The 17,991-nt window shown below is 46.1% G+C and overlaps 1 protein-coding gene across 1 annotated transcript in view; it reads left to right on the top strand.

Annotated features, from left to right (window-relative positions):
- Positions 1 to 17,276, top strand: part of Bicral (BICRA like chromatin remodeling complex associated protein) — a 60,400-nt gene extending 43,124 nt beyond the window's left edge. The window contains exons 6-12 of the mRNA XM_042671923.1: positions 3,584 to 3,686; positions 4,798 to 4,898; positions 5,570 to 5,631; positions 6,391 to 6,536; positions 8,169 to 8,263; positions 10,638 to 10,740; positions 13,403 to 17,276. Coding sequence (XP_042527857.1) covers positions 3,584 to 3,686; positions 4,798 to 4,898; positions 5,570 to 5,631; positions 6,391 to 6,536; positions 8,169 to 8,263; positions 10,638 to 10,740; positions 13,403 to 14,184 — 1,392 coding nt within the window. The 3' untranslated portion in view covers positions 14,185 to 17,276. The remainder of the gene's footprint in view (positions 1 to 3,583; positions 3,687 to 4,797; positions 4,899 to 5,569; positions 5,632 to 6,390; positions 6,537 to 8,168; positions 8,264 to 10,637; positions 10,741 to 13,402) is intronic.
- Positions 17,277 to 17,991: the final 715 nt, after the last annotated feature.

Below are 17,991 nucleotides of genomic sequence, written 5' to 3'. Positions count from 1 at the left end.
GGCCCTGAGTTCAAAGCCCAACACACACACACACAGATGAAATTCCAGTACTTGGGAGGCACACACAGAAAGATTGTGAGTTTCTAGGCCAGCTTGGATTTTATAGCAAGACACTGCCATAAAAACAAAACAAAAAAAAACAAACAGGCTGGGTGCTGGTGGCTCATACCTATAATTCCAGCTACTCAGGAGGCTGAGATACGAGGATCATAGTTCAAAGCCAGGGCAGGCAGAAAAGTCCATGAGACTTTTTTTTTTTTTTTTGGTAAATCCTGGGGCTTGAACAGCCCACTGTGTGCTGTCTCTGAGCTCTTTTTTTTTTTTTTTTTTTGCTCAAGGATAGCTCTCTACCACTTGGAGCCACAGCTCACTTTTTATTGTTTTATTTTTGTTATTGTTTGTTTTATTTTGAGTAGTTAATTGGAGATAAGAGTCTCACAAGGACTTTCCTGCCTGGGTTGGCTTTGAACTGCAATCCTCAAATCTCAGCTTCCTGAGTAGCTAAGATTACAGGCGTGAGCCAGTGTCTGGCCTGTGAGACTCTTCTCTCCAAATAACGACCAGAAAACCGGAAAACGCACTGTGGCTCCAAATGGTAGAGCACTAGCCTTGGGCAGAAAAGCTCAAGGACAGCTCTCAGGCCCTGAGTTCAAGCCTCATGACCGACAAAAAAAAATTATATATATATATATATATATATATATATATATATATGCAGGATGAAACTAGAACAAGTTTTGTTAAGTGAGGTAAGCCAAGCTCAGAGACAGATGGCGCATGTTCTCTCTGATATGTGCAAGTTAGATCTAAAATGCACTGGGAAGGCTGGGAAGGTGGCTCAGTGGTAGAGTATTTGCCTTGCATGCATGAGGCCCTGGGTTCGATTCCTGAGCACCAAATAAACAGAAAAAGCTGGAAGTGGCGCTGTGGCTCAAGTGGTAGAGTGCTAGCCTTAAGCTGAAGAGCACCTAGGCCCAGAGTTCAAGCCCTACAACCGACAAAAAATAAAATTAAAAAAAAAAAATGCACTGGTAGCTGGGAGCCAGTGGCTCATGCTTCTAAACCCACTAGAAATGGTACTGTGGTTCAAAGTGGTAGAGCGGTAGCCTTAAGCTGAAGAGCTGAGGGACAGCGCCCAGGCCCAGACAGAGTTCAAGACCCACAACCAGCACCCCCCCCCCCCCCCGCCAAATGCACTGGAATATGACAAATTATTTAGGATTCCAGATACACACAGTAAGACTAAAAGAGGATATTCTTAGTACTGAGAAACACAAAAGCTTAATGCTTAAGTACCTTTTAATAGTTATAGAAAATAGGGCCTGAAGCCAGGTGCTGGCGGCTCATGCCTGTAATCCTAGCAACTCAGGAGGCTGAGATCTGGGGATTGCAGTTCAAAGCCAGCCCAGGCAGCAAAATCTGTGAGACTCTTATCTCCAATAAACCATCAGAAAGCCGGAAGTGGTGCTGTGGCTCAAGTGGTAGAGTGCTAGCCTTGAGCTGAAGAGCTGAGGGACAGCGCCCAGGCCAAGAGATCAGGCCTGGGAAGGTGGCTCGGTGGTAAAGTGCTTGCATGCATGAGGCACTGGGTTCGGTTCTTCAGCACCACATAAGCAATAAAAGCAGGAAATGGCACTATGGCTTAAGTAGTAGAGCCTTGAGTTGAAGAGCTGAGGGACAGCGCCCAGGCCAAGAGATCAGGCCCCTCAACCAACAACAATATATAATATATGTATATTATATATTATATACATATATATATATGATATTCTTCTGATACAAACTTCAAGATAGAGAAACAAAAGACTTTTTTTTTTTTTTTTTAGTTTTTAGCTTCTGATGATTCTGTCTTCTCTACTTTATGTAGGGTATGGTATGGTCATGTGTATATCTATGGGAGGGTGGGGAGAGGGACCAGAAATGGAGGGAAAGGATAAAAAGTGCAGCAGTGGAGCTCACTGGTCACGGATGAAAGTGAACTATACAACTTGTGGGTGGAGACGGGAGGGAGGGACTGGGAGAGAGCAAGGGAACAGAATACACTAGTACAAAAGGAAATGTATTCATTTCCTGACTCATGTCGTTTTAATCCCTCTGTACATCACCTCTATCATAACAATACCCTCTGTACATCACCTCTGTCATAACAATAAAATAAATTAATTTTAGCTCACACCTGGGATTCTGGCTACTCAGAAGGCTGAGCTCTGAGGATCATGGTTTACGGCCAGCCAAGACAGGAAAGTCCATGAGACTTATCTACAATAAACCACCAGAAAACTGGAAGTGGAGTTGTGGCTCGAGTGGTAGAGTGTTAGCCTTGAGCTGAAGAGCTGAGGGACAGCACCCAAGCCCAGAGTTCAAGCCCCATGACCAACAAAAAATAAAATTAATTAATTAAATAAATAAAAGGATTTGCAGATAAAATATAAGCATGTAGGACTGAAGATATAGCTCAGTAATAGAGCATTTACTAGTGTGCCAGAACCCTGAGTTTGATCCCAACACCACAACACAGATAGATAGATAGACAGACAGACAGACAGACAGACAGATAGATAGATAGATCAGATTTTTGGGGGGAGGGTTGGTTGTGAGGCTTGAACTCTGGGCTTGGGTGATATCCCTCAGCTCTTCAGCTCAAGGCGAGCACTCTACCACTTGAGCCACAGTGCCACTTCCAGTTTTTTAGTGATTTATTGAAGATAAGAGTTTCATGGAGGGGCTGGGAAGATGGCTCAGTGGTAGAGCGCTTGCCTTGCATGCATGAGGCCCTGGGTTCGATTCCTCAGCACCATATAAACAAAAATAAAAAAGCCGGAAGTGGCGCTGTGGCTCAAGTGGTAGAGCACCAGCCTTGAGCTGAAGAGCTGAGGGATAGCACCCAGACCCAGAGTTCAGGCCCCATGAACGGACCCAAAAAAAAAAAAAAACAGTTTCATGGAGTTTCCTGCCTGGGCTGGCTTTGCACCTCAATCCTCAGATCTCAATCTCCTGAGTAGCTAGGATTACAGGCGAGAGCCACTGGTGCCTGGCAGATCAGATTTTTTTAAAGCCAAGAGAAAGTTTGTTCTTAAACATCATCCAGTTGAGCTTTCTCATTTGTAGAAAAGAAGCACACAACAACTATATCATTGTGTTAATTATTATAATTTTTCTCAGGCTAATATTAAATTGAATTTACATTTCCTGATTATTTGCCAACTGAAGTTGACATGGCACAAACTGGAGGTACACTGCCCCACCTAGGGACTGGTGGTCAGAGTCATGATTGTACCGGGACACAGACTGAATTCTAGTTACCACAAACCAGTTCCAAGAGCAAGAACAGTCTGCTAACCAGCATCTCTACCAAATGATGCTAAGAGATTCTGTATACCTGGAGATTTTAGGGAGATGTACTTAGCCAAATTCTCCCAATGCAGCCAAAGAGTCATGTTTTTAACACTTTAGTTTGTTTTGTGATCTAACCTGAAAGCAATGCCACATAGGCATTGAGAGGCTTGGTTGTCATTGCAAGTAATCGATTCTAATTTCTAATGACACAACTGACTGTTTCCCGTCTTGCTTCTGTGTTCCTCAGGCTCAGAAAAAAAGTTTGAACCAGACCTCCCCCATTGCCACTTCCAAGACGGCAGACGGCCTGCGGCCCGCGCAGATCCCCGGGCTCTTGAACACACTGCCAGGTCAGGCGCCTCTGCAGCAGCTCCCGCAGCTCCCCTCCTCCCACCCCGGCGCACTGTGAAACCTCCTGACACAATTTCACTGCTCTGCAAGCGCTCCTTCCTCTACCTGTCCACTGCCATGTCGGGTCATTGCTAACACACCATGAATGATGGCGAAAGGCACCGTCACTTTGTATCCCGCTGAGAAAGGGAAAAGCACTTCTAATTCTGTCATGACACATTAAATTCTGTGGAGATATGTCTGAGATCCAGGGCACCTGTGGCTTTGAACTGGGTCCTCACGGTGCTCTGTACACAGCAAATCCCTTCCTGATGCTCATAATGCCATGAGTTATATCAGCCTACCCATCTGACCCAGTTACCCCTGTCACTTCCTCCTGCACCCTCTTCCTGTCAATCTTACTTTGAGGTCCTAAAGTACAACAGGTATTGAGCTTGAGGCTCAGACCACAGGGAATTCGACACTAGGGCTTTACTTACTCTTTGTTTTAGTTTTAGTTTTTGCTAGTACTAAGGCTTGAATTCAGGGCTTGGGCACTGTCCCTGAGCTCTTTTGCTCAAGGCTAGCACTCTACCATTTGAGCCTCAGTGCCACTTCTGGCTCTTTCTGTATATGTGGTACTGAGGAATCAAACCCAGGGCTTCATGCATGCTAGGCAAGCACTCTACCACTAGGTCACATTCCCAGCCCCTTCTTTGTTTTTGCTTTTTGATTTTGTCAATTGTGGGTCTTGAACTCTGGGCCTGGGTGCTGACCCTAGCTCTTCGGCTCAAGGCAAGCACTCTACTAGTTGAGCCACAGCACCACTTCCTGATTACTTATTGCCTAAGTAGACCCTTCCCTCTGCCCCTGGAGCTTGTAAAGAAATGTCCTCTTCTGCTGCCTTCCTCACAGCAAGCCTCCACGAGAAAGAAATACCTTTCAAGGGCTGATGGCATGGCTTACAAAGTAAAGCATCTGCCTAACAAGCGTGAGATCCTGAGTTCAAACCCTCCCGGTACTGTCAAAAGAAAAAAAAAATCCCTCTCAAAATATTCCGTCATTTTCATACATGGGACTGTAGGGGACTTGATTTTCCATTCCATTGAACACTGTCTTCTGTTCTCACAGGGCAGGATTCTGCAAGCAAAGTTCTGCCGCTATCCTTAGGGAGCTCCCAGGCACAGCAGGAAAAAGCAGTTGGATCATCTCCTGGCCAGTCAGCTGTGCAGGTAGAAAGCAATTTGCATAGCCTGTCCTTCGTTAGATAGCTAGCAGACGTGTGGTCCTGTCAGCCGCTCTGCTCCTGCTGTCCAGCCTTGTGGATTAATTACATACGAGCAGGAGCTACAGGTGGCAGGGAGCTCAGTGTACAGTGCTTGCCCGCTACATGCAAGGACCTGGAGTCAATCCCCAGTGCCAAACGAATTAACACATACACATATAGATACTCATGTATACATAAACACACATAGTGGTGTATGTGTATGTAGATACACATGTATATATACACAAGAAATGCCCTCACTGCATCTGATCGTAGAATATTCATCCAAATGAACTCCAGGAAATGGAAACAAGAGATTTTTTTCTTCTTTTTTTGTTGGTCATGGTGCTTGAACTCTGGGCCTGGGTGCTGTCTCTGAGCTCTTCAGCTCAAGGCTAGTGCTCTATACCACTTGAATCACAGCTCAAACACTTCAGGTTTTCTGGTGGTTAATTGGAGATAAGAGTCTCACGGATTTTTCTTGCTTGGGCTAGCTTCAAACCGTCTTTCTCAGATCTCAGCCTCCTGAGTAGCTAGGATTACAGGCACCTGGCAAGATGTGGTGGGTTTTACTTGGAACAGTGTTCTGCCACTTTTCTACTGAAAGGACTAACAGGAGGTGTGCTTTGTTTCTAGGTGGACAGTCATTCAGGAGGACAAAAGAGGCCGGCTGCAAAACAGCTAACGAAAGGCGCTTTGTGAGTTACTTTTGGCAGGGTCAATTAATTTTTAATTTTGCTGTAGGTCCCCAACCTTTAATAAGCATTCTACAGAAGCAAGGTTATAATAGTGAATTTACTCACCTTTTAAAAATGTACTTTGAGCTGGACATCGGTGGCTCAAAACTGTAATCCTAGCTACTCAGGCTGAGATCTGAGGATTGCAGTTCAAAGCTGCAGCAGGAAAATCCATGAGAGTCTTACCTCCATTTAACTACCAGAAAGCCAGAGGAGCTGTAGCTCAAGTGTTAGAGCACCAAACTTGAACACAAAAGCCCAGCGACAGTGCTCAGGCCCTAAGTTTAAGTCCCAAGACTCGCACCAACAAAAAAGCCCATTGAAAATCTTTTCCTACAGTTTGTTTTCTGTAGAAACTATATATCAGCAGTAGGTTGAGCCTGCTGTTTACTCTTTTGTTCTTAAGAGTTCTTTGTCTTTCTTTGAGAGACAGAGGGTCTCTGAGAGGCAGGGCTCGCCAAGCTCCTGTGTTTAGCAAGCAGTGTTAGCGTGCACTTGCCGTCCAGTGGTCAGCCCGTACGCCCACCCACAAATGGTCGGAAACCCGGCGCTCTCAGAGTCAGGGTCATAATGATAATAAAATGTAATGTGAACAAACAAGACTGCTACGAAAATGACATTCCTTTAGCCCTTATTTCCTTTGCATGCTAGTAAGCAGCATGATGAGATCTGATTTCCTAATACGACTCTCCATTGACCCTGGCCATTTCTCCTTTGAAGCATCCTGCAGCAGCTTCAGAGGGACCAAGCCCAGGCGGTGACACCTGACAAAAGCCAGTTCCGATCACTGAGCGACGCGGTGCAGAGACTGCTCTCCTACCACGTGTGCCAGGGCTCCACACCCACCGAGGAAGACTTGAAGAAAGGTAATCAGGTGCCCCCAGGCTGCCACGGAAAAGGAAAAGCAGGGTCACCCCCAGCTGGTAGACGAAAAGTTTTCCTCTCAGGCCTGGCTTGTGAAAATACTGTACAGAGGGGTTATAATTACATGAGCAAGGTAATGAGTACATTTCTTATCAAGCATTGTTGCCTCCTCCTTTGTTTCCCCTTCCCATCCCCTCCTCACCCCCCATTGACGTCGACGCTCTTGTGCGTTGCTCTTCTCATTGTTCCATGAGGAATCCTCACCTGCCTTGATACCTCAGGACCTCGGGAAAGAGTGGACAAAAGCATCGTCTGGTCTGCCGCTGCCAATGACATGGCTGGGCCCAGATGCATTTGAGCTTAGGCAGTGTCCCTAGCTGTTGAGTGCTAATAATTAAGTAGTACCCCTAGCTCCAAAAACATCACCCAAGTGATCTAGGGGTTAGCCAAATTTCAAGAACCTGACATAAAAGTTAGGGATCATCAAAATCTTTTTCCCAATCTAGAACTCTGCCCATCCTGCTGCCTCTCCTGCCAAGCCCAGATGCCATCGGCACCCTAACCTACTTGTCCCTTCCTCAGCCACCACCACCACATTGTTCTTCCCGGATCTGAGTACAAGGGCGTCTCTCAGGCCCTTGTGGGCCACCCTTAGCGGTTCAGGGAATGGGGACAAGATCCAGCATTTAACCCAGGTGGGAAGGTGCTAAGAAGGGTAAATCAGGAAATGTGGTCTTGGAGCCTAGAGACAAACGACAGAGCCACAGACCATGGCAGCCAACATGTCTGTCCAGGCGGTTGAGTCTTTGCGTGAAACTGATCTATCTAGCCCAGATCATTAGACTTCATTGGTTGAACTTTTCCAGCTTTTCATGCTGTTGGAAAGAAGTGAAGTCTGCGGTCCTCTAGTCATTGATATCTGTCCTTGACCACTTAGTGATATTCAAAAGCATGTCATTAGCCAGGCACCAGTGGCTCATGCCTGTAATACTCAGGAGGCTGAAATCTGAGGATTGTGGTTCAAAGCCAGCATGGGTAGAAAATTCCCCATAAGACTCTGTCTCCAATTAACCACTCAATAACTGGAAGTGGCACTATGGCTCAAAGTGGTAGAGCACTAGCCTTGAGCAAAAAGAGCTTAGGGACAGCATCCAGGTCCTTAGTTTAAGCCCCAAATCCAACAACAACAAAAAAAGCATGTTGTTGTATGTTGTTGAAGTATAGCCAAGCACTGTTGGCTCATGCCAGTAACCACAGCTAATTACTGAAGATCGTGGTTCAAAGCTAGCTCAGGCAGAAAGGCTAGCGCTCTACCACTTGAGCCACAGTGCCACTTCTGGCTTTTTCTTCTTGCTTATATGGTGCTGAGGAATCGAACCCAGGGCCTCATGCATGCAAGGCAAGTACTCTACCACTGGGCCACCTTCCCAGCCCCTCTATGACAGTCTTAACTCCAATTAACCATCAGAAAAGCTGTAAATGGCTGTAGAGTTCAGGTTGTAGAACCCTGAGTGAAAAAGCTGAGGAAGGGAACAGTACCCTGAGATTAAGCCCTACTACTGGCACCAAACAACAGCAAAAAAAGATGATTGGATGATTTATATACTGACTTTTTTCTTCCTCTCTTTTTAAAGTGGACAATGAATTTGAAACAGTTGCCACTCAGCTCCTAAAAAGGACCCAAGCTATGCTGAACAAATACAGATGCCTGCTTCTAGAAGATGCCATGGTAAAGTTGAGATCCCAAATCTGTTTGCCTTTGCATCTGCATGCCCAGAGCTACCTGGCCAGAGAGAAGATGCTCAAGGAATTGTATTTGGAGCATCTAGTTTAAGAAGCACAAATATTTAACATTATAGCAAAATGTACACTTAGATCTTCTTCCTGCTAATGACCACAGCTAACATTTGCTGAACTTCCATCAGTTGGTCACAATCAATACTGTTTTCTTGTTTAACAAATAAGGAATGGTTAAGTGAAATGAGCCAGCTGTAGAGAGACAGCACAGCGTGGTGTCATTCCTATGTGAAATCTGAAACAGTTGATCCTGTGCCCCAGAAGTTGAGCCGTCCCTTGAGTGGTAGAGATCCTGGGTATTCCCAGGCTAGGACAAAGAGAAGGGAGGGAGACGTCGAGGAAGGCTGATCAGTGTGTGCTAAGTTGCCGCTGGATATGAGCCAGCAGTTGTAGTTGTGCTGTTGCACTGTGAGATGAGGGTGGGTACTAGTTATACGTCATATCTCATGAACATGGAAGGTCTTGGAATAAATGCTCTCAAGAACAGAGGTGGTGGGGCTGGGAAGGTGGCTCAGTGGCAGAGCGCTTGCCTTGCATGCATGAGGCCCTGGGTTTGATTCCTCAGCACCACATAAGCAGAAAAAAAAAAGCCGGAAGTGGTGCTATGGCTCAAGTGGTAGAGCACTAGCCTTGAGCTGAAGAGCTGAGGGACAGTGCCCAGGCCCCCATGACCAGACCCCCCCCCCCAAAAAAAAAAAAGAACAGAGGTGCTTGAAGAAGTAGATGTGCTTAAACTGATGGCACAGGATATGTACATACTGAAACATCATAGGTACGGCATTAATACATATATATTTAGAGAGAAATTTTTGTGTATTTTTAGGTATCAGTTAAAAATTAAAAATAATGACACTAGGCACTCATGGCTCACACCTGTCATCCTAGCTACTAAGAAGGCTGAGATCTGAGGATCGTAATTGAAAGCCAGCCTGGGCAGGGAAGTCTATGAGACTCTTATCTCCAATAAACTCAGAAAGAGCCAGAAGAGGCGCTGTGGCACAAGTGGTAGAGCGCTCGTCTTGAATACATAGAGGCTCGGGACGAAGCACAGGCCTTGAGTTCAAGCCTTAGCACTGGCCAAAAAAAAATTTTTTTTTTCTTCTTAAAGGCTGAGTGTGCTGGCATGTCGCTCAACAGAACAGTAAGTTCAAAGTCAGCCCAGGCAAAGTTAGTGAGCCCAAGGTTCAAAACCAGCTCAGGCAAAAAAGTACATGAGACTTTTAACTCCAATTAACCCACAAAAAGCCAGAAGTATAGCTGTGGCACAAATTATAGAACACCAGCACTGAGCAAAAAAGCCAAGTGAGAGCCCCAGCAAAGGCATCCACACACAAAAGAGAGATTGTAAATATATGTTATACACACACACACACACACACACACACACACACACACACACACACGACAAACTCTTCTAAAATGACGTTGAGACAATCACAAATGGCCAGCTCTGCCGTTTGTAAGCAAGAATACTGATTTTGTCAAGTAAGCTTTTATCTGCCATGAACCTGCATGCTAAATAAAACCCAGAAATGTAAGACTTGAAATTTAATATTTACTAAAAAAGAAACTTCAATGGAAACATAGCTGAATATAAAGTAAAAGGTCATCCTAGTGAAAAGATTTCTAAAATATATTAAGTAAAGGAGGACAAGAAAGGTATGCTAAAAAAAATAAATACCTATATGGTTTATGTGCAGTGTGTTCCTAAAACATCTCTGGGAGAGGACTGTGTTTTACTGTATTTTATTGCATGTGTGCCAGTACTGTGGCTTGAACTCAGGGCCTCACATTCTTGCTCAGTTTTCTTGCTCACAGCTGGTGCTCTACCACTTCAGCCATGCCTCCGGTTCTAGCATTTTGCAGGTAAATTGGAGATAGTCTTGAGAACTTGTCTGCCAGGACGGGCCTTGAGCCTCAATCATTGAATTTCATCCTCCTCGGTAGCTAGGATTTTAAGTAGGCCACCAATATGTGGCTGGATGAGGCCAGCTCCAGGAAGGAGGCGCAGGTGACAGTGTATGTGCTGGGACATAAGACAGGAAAGCTTTTTACTGCCCTGCAGTATCTTTTGGATTTGTACCAATATGTAAATTTCTTTTAAAAAAATCTCAGTTGACCAAGAAGCATTGTACTGATAACCTGACTTATGGAATTTAACTCCTTTGTACAACTACTTAATAACATGTTGTAAAAATTAAACTGCATCTAATAGGACTAGATGGGACCTGACCAGAAACCAAATTCTCCTGATTGCTTGCTCGTGATGCAAGGCATGGGAAATGACTTGCTTCTCTCCTTTGCAGCGGATCACTCCCTCTGCGGAGATGGTGATGATCGATAGGATGTTCACCCAGGAGGAGAGAGCGTCCCTGTCCCGGGACAGGCGTCTGGCACTTGTAGACCCTGGTAGGAAATGGCAGTGTGTAGTAGCAGAGGGATCCTGTCAACATTCAAAGTTCTGGGGCCGGAGGGGGGGCGGGGGGGAGGGCTGTGGGACATCTGTATGAACTGACCCTTGGGTGAGACCAAAAAGTAGAACATGAATTCTGGGAAGAAAATAAAAAACCTAGATAGAGCCAGGTGCATGTGGCTTATGCCTGTAATTCTATCTGCTCAGGAGGCTGAGATCTGAGGATCGGCATTTGAAGCCAGCCAAAGAGTAAAGTCCCTGAGACTTCTCTCCAATAAACTACTCCCCAAAAAAGGCAGAAGTTGAGCTGTGGTTCAAGTGGTAGAACACTAGCCTTGAGCAAAAAGAAGCTCAGCATCTAAGCACTGAGTTCAAGCCCCAGGACTGGCACCACAAAGAAACAAAACCCTAGAGTTGAGAGCAGTGTGTGACTACTTGAACATCTCTAATCCAAAGTCCAAACTGGAATCTGACATTCAGTTACATGATATTTTTTTCTCATTGTAAGCTTCAACTTTTCAGTCTTTCTCTGGTCATGGAGAACTAACTTGAAAAGGCTTCTCAACAGTAATTAAACCTCAGCATGTTATTGAAGGTCCTTATAAAAAATGAATGAATGTCTTGCTATCTTCAGTTCACCATTAGGAATGAAACAGCCCCAACTATAATCCTTGAATTGTGCTGGTCCATTGAAGTACAATCCTCTAATCCTATCAGTTTCCAGTCAGCTAAATGCATTTTAAGTTTGTTGCATGCTCTACCTTTTAAAATGACTTCTGACCAGAACCCAGTGGCTCACACCTGTAATCCTAGTTACTCAGGAGGCTGAGATCTGAGGTTCATGATTGGAAGCCAGTCTGGGCAGAAAAGTCTCTGAGACTCTTACCTACAATAAACTATTCAGAAAAAGCCAGAAGTGGTGCTATGGCTCAAGTGATAGAGCTCTAGCCTTGAGCCCAAAGAAGCTCAGAGATGGCACCCAGGCCCTGAGTTTAAGGCCCAGGACTGGTAAAAACAAAACCAAACCCTTGAGTCAATGACGTGGCTGTGATCCTAGCCTGTAATCCTAACTACCCAGGAGGCTGGGATCCGAGGATCAAGGTTTGAAGCCTGTGTGGGCAGACAAAATCAATGAGATTCTTTAGCTCATATTAATCAGCCAAAAGCTGGAAGTGAAGTCTCAAGTGGAATAGCACCAACCTTGGATTAAAAAGCTAAAGGAGAGGGAATTCAAGCCCCCAGTGCCAACATCCACACAGAGTCTTGTATTACTCTGTAATGGTGTTCACCTGTAATCCCAGCATTCAGAAGCTGGAGGCGGGAAGATCATGAGTACATTCCTCTTTACTTTTAAAATTCTTCTATATTTTTGCATGAGCCTCCGAATTTTTGTTTTGTTTCTTTTGAGATGAAGTCTCCCATGTTTCTCAGGCTGGTCACAAATCCATGCACTGAATTGATCATTCCTGCCCCAGCCCTCTGGATAATAAAGACTACAGTTCTTTTTTTTTTTTTTTTTTTTTGGTGCCAGTCCTGGAGCTTGAACTCAGAGCTGAGCACTGGCCCTGAGTTTGTTTTATTTTATTTTTGTTTTGTTTTTGCTCAAGGCTAACACTGTACCACTTAAGCCACAGAGCCACTTCTGGCTTTTGGGGGAATAACAGAGTCTCATAGACCTTTCTTCCTGGGCTGGCTTCAAACCATGATCCTCAGATCTTCAGCCTCCTGAGTAACTAAGATTACAGGTGTGACCACAGCACCCGTCAAGGACTACAGCTTAAATTTTTTTTTTTTTGTCGGTCGTGGGGCTTGAACTCTGGGCCTGGGCGCTGTCCCTCAGCTCTTCAGCTCAAGGCAAGCGCTCTACCACTTGAGCTACAGCGCCACTTCCGGTTTTCTGGTGGTTTATTGGAGATAGGAGTCTCATGGTCTCTCCTGCCCGGGCTGGCTTTGAACCGCGATCCTCAGATCTCAGCCTCCTGAGTAGCTAGGATTACAGGCGTGAGCCACCAGCGCCCGGCTACAGCTTAAATTTTGATACTATCTATAAAAGATTTTTTTGGCAGTACCTGGGTTTGAGCCCAGAACCTCACACTTGCTAAGCAAATGCTCTACCAGTTGAACTATACCTCCTCAAGCCCTTTTTGCTTTTTTTTTTTTTTTCTGTGTGTGTCAACTATGGAGCTTGAACTCTGGGCCTGGGCGCTGTCCCTCAGCTTTTCAGCTCAAGGCAAGCACTCTACCATTTGAACCACAGTGCCATTTCCAGTTTTCTGGTGGTTAAGTGGAGATAGGAGTCTCACAGATGTTCCTGCCTGGGCTGGCTTTGAACTATGATCCTCAGATCTCAGCCTCCTGAGTAGCTAGGATGCCAGGTAGGAGCCACCAGCATCCAGTGATTTTTGTTATTTTTGAGCTACTGTTTCAAGCTTTCCAGGCTAGCGTGGTCCTCCATCCTGTTTATGCCTCCACTGTAATTGACAGGCACAGTCCACCATACCTAGCGTTTTCTGTTGAGAATGGGTCTGACGATCTTCCTGCTTGGGCTGGCTTCCAACTGTACCTCTCCCGAGTAGCTAGTTTACAGTTTATGATAGTGTGAGCCGCTACGGCCAGCTCGGATTTACTCATTAATGTTCTTTCCGCTCCTATCTGCAGAGGGCTTCCAGGCCGACTTCTGTTGTTCCCTGAAGCCTGATAAATCTGCTCACGAGATCCAGTGTGGCCGCAGTGACCAGCCTGGTGGGAAAGTGACCAGCTCTTTACATCAGGGGGCTAAGGCCCAAAGCAGAGACCGAGCCAAACCAGGCGTGGCCGAACCACTGAATCATGACCAATCTCATGCAGTGCCTAACCACATGGTGGTCTCCGCAGAGGGGAGCGTTTCTAAAAACACAGAATGCCGAGTGCCGACCCGTGACAAAGCGGGCCCAGTTCAGTACCGGAGTGCGAACGAGGACAGGGGCAGCCGGAGAGACCCCGTGAGGGCGGGTGAGGGCTCTCCGGGCGCCGAGGGGCCCCGCAAAACCTTGTCCAGACCCGATCATGGTACTGACGGCAAGCTGTCCAGCCTCCTGGTGGACCCTCACCTGGAGATGACGTGCAACAGCTCCTTCCAGGACAGGGCGCTGAGGAGTTCGCCAAAGAATGAAGTTCTGCGCACCGACATCCTGAGGGGCTCGGGGGAGCCCCAGGCCGACCTCCAGCTCACCAAGAGTTTAGAAACAACTTTTAAGAACATCTTGGAGCTCAAAAAGGCTGGGCGGCAGCCTCAGAGCGACCCCACGGTGAGCGGCTCCATGGAGTTAGACTTCCCCAACTTCTCTCCGATGGCCTCGCAGGAAAACTGCCTGGAAAAGTTCATCCCGGACCACAGTGAAGGCGTCGTGGAAACGGACTCCATATTAGAAGCAGCTGTAAATAGTATCCTAGAGTGTTAATAGCAGCCGTCCCTCCCCACCCGACACCCGCCCCGGACACGCTCCATTCTCTCCCGGCAAAGCAAATGGAAACGGTCTCCTGTCTCCAGCCTGCTAGACCTCCGCACAGGTTCCTCCTCCTTCTCCTCCTTTTCCTCCTTCTCCTCCCCTTTTCCCCTTCCTTCTCTTCCTCCCCCTTTTCCTCACTTCCCCACCTCGCAGTCCTGGTCTTTGTTTAAGAGCAATACCGCCATGGTTCCAGGGAGATCTTCGTGCAGTCTGATAGGCCCCTCACCCTCCCAGTGTTACCAAAGTGCTTACAGTCTTTCGTTGTTCTTGTTTATTTGTTTTCTTTTTCTTTTTTTCATTTTTTTAAAACACTGTCACTCAATGAGATCATAATACACTTGGCCCTTGGGTAAAATTTTGACAATCAGTAAGTCATTTGAAAAGAACAGACTTATTAAAAAACAAAAATCAAACAGGACTGATAGAAGCGACTTTGTAGAGAATATCTCACTGCAGCTCTTAAGTTTAGTGGGCGTTTTTGGTTTGTGTTTTTGGTGGGGGGTGCTGGTACAGGAAGACCGCCCATGTCTCCCGACGCGGCCCCCTGGGAGGTTAGTTGCTGGCTGCTCTGCCTGGACCGCACAGCTGGTCTCAGACGCCAGCAGCACACAAGGCAGGGCGCCTGCGCCGCCATCCCAGTGTTTTTCCCACGTCCAGGAGCAAAGCTCACGCTCTCGGGTTTCCCTGTGCCGATCTCACCTAGGGAATGCTCGGAACTCAGCTCAGCGTGTGAGTTGAAATCATCTCAGCAGGGTAAATACGGGAAAAGGGAAAAGTTGAGTGTACTGGGGAGGCTGGGGTAGAGCCATGAGGATTAGCCTATGTATATATGTCAAAGCATATATATGTTAACTATTGAGAAAAACAAGAGTTGTGCGTTTTCTAGTCGGGCGGAGCCAGCGTGCCGCGCAGGCTCTCGTGTTGCTGGGCTCTGTTTTGCTTAAACTCTCCAGTAGCCAAGCATCAAAAAGCACTTTTGTTGGAAAACTAGGTTTTCAGTTTTCTTTTTTTCATTTTCAACTTGAAGGAGACTTTGCCCTTGTTCATTCTTCTTGTCTGACAGCAGTAGTCACCCCTGGCAGCATTCATTACCAAAACACAGACACACCAAAGGTAACCAGCCGGCCCAACACTGAAGGAAAGCGCTGAGCCCCCAGACCCATGACAGCCGAAGGGAAGGCCCGCCACGGTTTGCATTTGCCTCGTGTTCATCTCGTGAACGCGACTCACTGCTTTATTTCTCTCTGTTCAGGGAGCTTCCCCATCCTCCTTCCTCTTGCACCTGCCCGCTCACCCCTCTCTGTTGCCACTTCCAGCGACAGTGGTGGTTACTGAGAAAGCCACCAGAGGTGCTGCGTTTGAGCTATGGAGACCCACAGTCCTCTTGATTACCTTGGGTGCCTCTGCACCCACAGGTCTGCTGTGGACATGTCCCCCAAATGGGGGTGACCCCAAGTGTCATTATGTTGGGCATTTCCTTTCCACGTTGGCCTACCATAGAAAGGAAGGCTTCTGATTTTTTCAAAAACAGCACTAAGCCAGGCATGGTAGCCCAATCCCAGCATTCTCCAGCTCTGATGCTGAGGTAGGAAGACTTCAAGTTCAAGGCCAGCCTGGGCTACATAGTGAGACCCTGTCTCAAAAACAAACAACAACAACAAATAAAAGCCCATGGCAACAGACCTGTTGCCTTCCTGGCACTCTGTCTCACTGCCCAAAGCAGCCCTGTGAGCAGGCAGTCTACAGAAGGCTCTGCTGCTCCCTCCCAGCTCTGGCCTATGGAAATAGCAAAATCTGAGCCATTGTAGGGCTACCATTTTTCCCCTTATTTGTGCCAATGTCCAAGTTGAAGATTTCCCCTTCTTCCTGTACTACAAGATAAGTTAGGATTGCCAGTTGGAACTTTGTCTGGGCAGCCCTGATCAGCGCCTGCCCTGAACCCCAGATTTCACACGTTCCTCTCCTCGGCCTCACACTCCCCCTCTCACAACGCTCCCTGGAAGCCTTCACCTAGGCTGCTAATGAATTATATTAATCACTGCAAATCAGGAATTTTTAAGAGACAAGCTTCATGTACATTGTCACCTCTTCCCTCCCCTGCCCCGTCACCCCAATCAATCCTAGCTTTTTTATAGGTCATCATACAGGTTTTCAAACCCCTAAAACGTATCCAGCTAATGGAGAGCCTAAATCACCCAAATGAACACTTGTAAATTTTTGTGTACTTGTATGTAAGTTTACTTTTTATGGAGGAAAGATTCTAGATAACGACAAATGAAGACTATGAAATGTATTTTGCTCCTGTGATTAGGTTCTGCGCACATGGGTCATAGCTGGACCGTTGAGCCCCTCTGGCTGGTGCGCGGGGGGCGGGGGGCGGGGCGCTCAGCCTCTCACGGCCAATGTTCAGTGTTTGGGTTCATTAGTCAAAGTTAAGGAATAACTTGTGCTTCGTATCAAAAAAGAAAAAAAAAATCATTCTCCTTTAAAAAAAATTTCCTGTTTGTTGTTGTGGAAAAGTGTGAATTTGTTATTACGCATTTGATTTTGTGTCCTTAAGTACTGCCTAAAGATAAAGCAAATTTTAAACTGGCAATTACGAAAAAGAAACATTTTAGCTCTGAAGAGTTTAGTAGACTCTGTTAGATTAGGGAGGCCTTACAGACTGACGACTACAGAAGACGCGTCACTCGCTGGCAGTGTGGGGTGGCTTTTATTTGCTTAAATACCTTCATTTGTATAGTATGTCTCACTTGAAATTGCTTTGTATACATTTTGTAAAAATATTTATAAAATGTTTTGTAAAAAAAAAAAAAGTATAACAAATTGCAGTTTATTTTGTTATGTTGGATAAATACTGTTAAAAAAAAAAAAAGAAACCAGTCAGTAACTATATTGTTAATCCATGGTTAGGAAATGTTTAGTTGGAGATTACAAAATGAAACAACCATTGCAATACAGCCAAAGATTTGGGAAAATGTGTAACTGTGATTGTCTTGATTTTGCAAACAGGAGTGGCGATCTGCCCCGGAAGAAAAAGGAGAACGGTCAGGGGGAACTGTGTGAAGACCTTCACCATTTCCCAAAGGATCCTCACTAGTGGGGAGACAGGGCGTCCCAAACAGGACGAATTAAACGAAGCTGCTCAGTTAGGAAGTGTGATCTTGTACCTATCTGTCCCTACTCCTGTCACATGGGTCCTTAGCTAAGGAAGGGGACAAGGGATTGGGGAGTATCACAAATGAGCCTCACCCTGCAGAAGTTTTCTCAATGTGGGAAAGTGAAGAGACAATTCAAGATTTTTCTTGTGTGTTCTTTTTGCCAGTCCTGGGGCTTGAACTCAAGACCTCCGCGCTGTCCCTGCGCTTCGTTTGCTCAAGGCTAGCACTCTACCACTTAGCCACAGTGCCTCTTCCGGCTTTTTCTGTTTATGTGATACTGAGGAATCGAACCCAGGGCTTCCAGCATGCAAGGCCAGCACTCTACCACTAAGCCACATTCCTAGCCCTGAAGAAGATATTTTACCTAACTGGTACTCGAGAATTCTGTATTTCTCCACTGGTTCCCATATTTGGCCAAGTCAACAGTAGAAACTCCTCCAGGCCCAGATCTGTAAAACCAGCCCCAGGTCACCCTTCTGAGTTCGAACTCTCCCAAGTATGACTCTACCCAGATTGTTAGGGAAATTTCCAGAGAGTGAGATGTATTTCAGGGAGCACATGTCTCTTTGAGGCCTAGAATTTACACTTGTGCTCCTTT

The sequence above is a fragment of the Dipodomys spectabilis genome, unplaced genomic scaffold (assembly GCF_019054845.1).
Source record: "Dipodomys spectabilis isolate Male_0828 unplaced genomic scaffold, ASM1905484v1 ptg000669l, whole genome shotgun sequence".
Classification (NCBI taxonomy): domain Eukaryota; kingdom Metazoa; phylum Chordata; class Mammalia; order Rodentia; family Heteromyidae; genus Dipodomys; species Dipodomys spectabilis.
The sequence above is the reverse complement of the archived record's forward strand: the minus strand, read 5'-3'. Positions and strand labels throughout refer to the sequence as shown.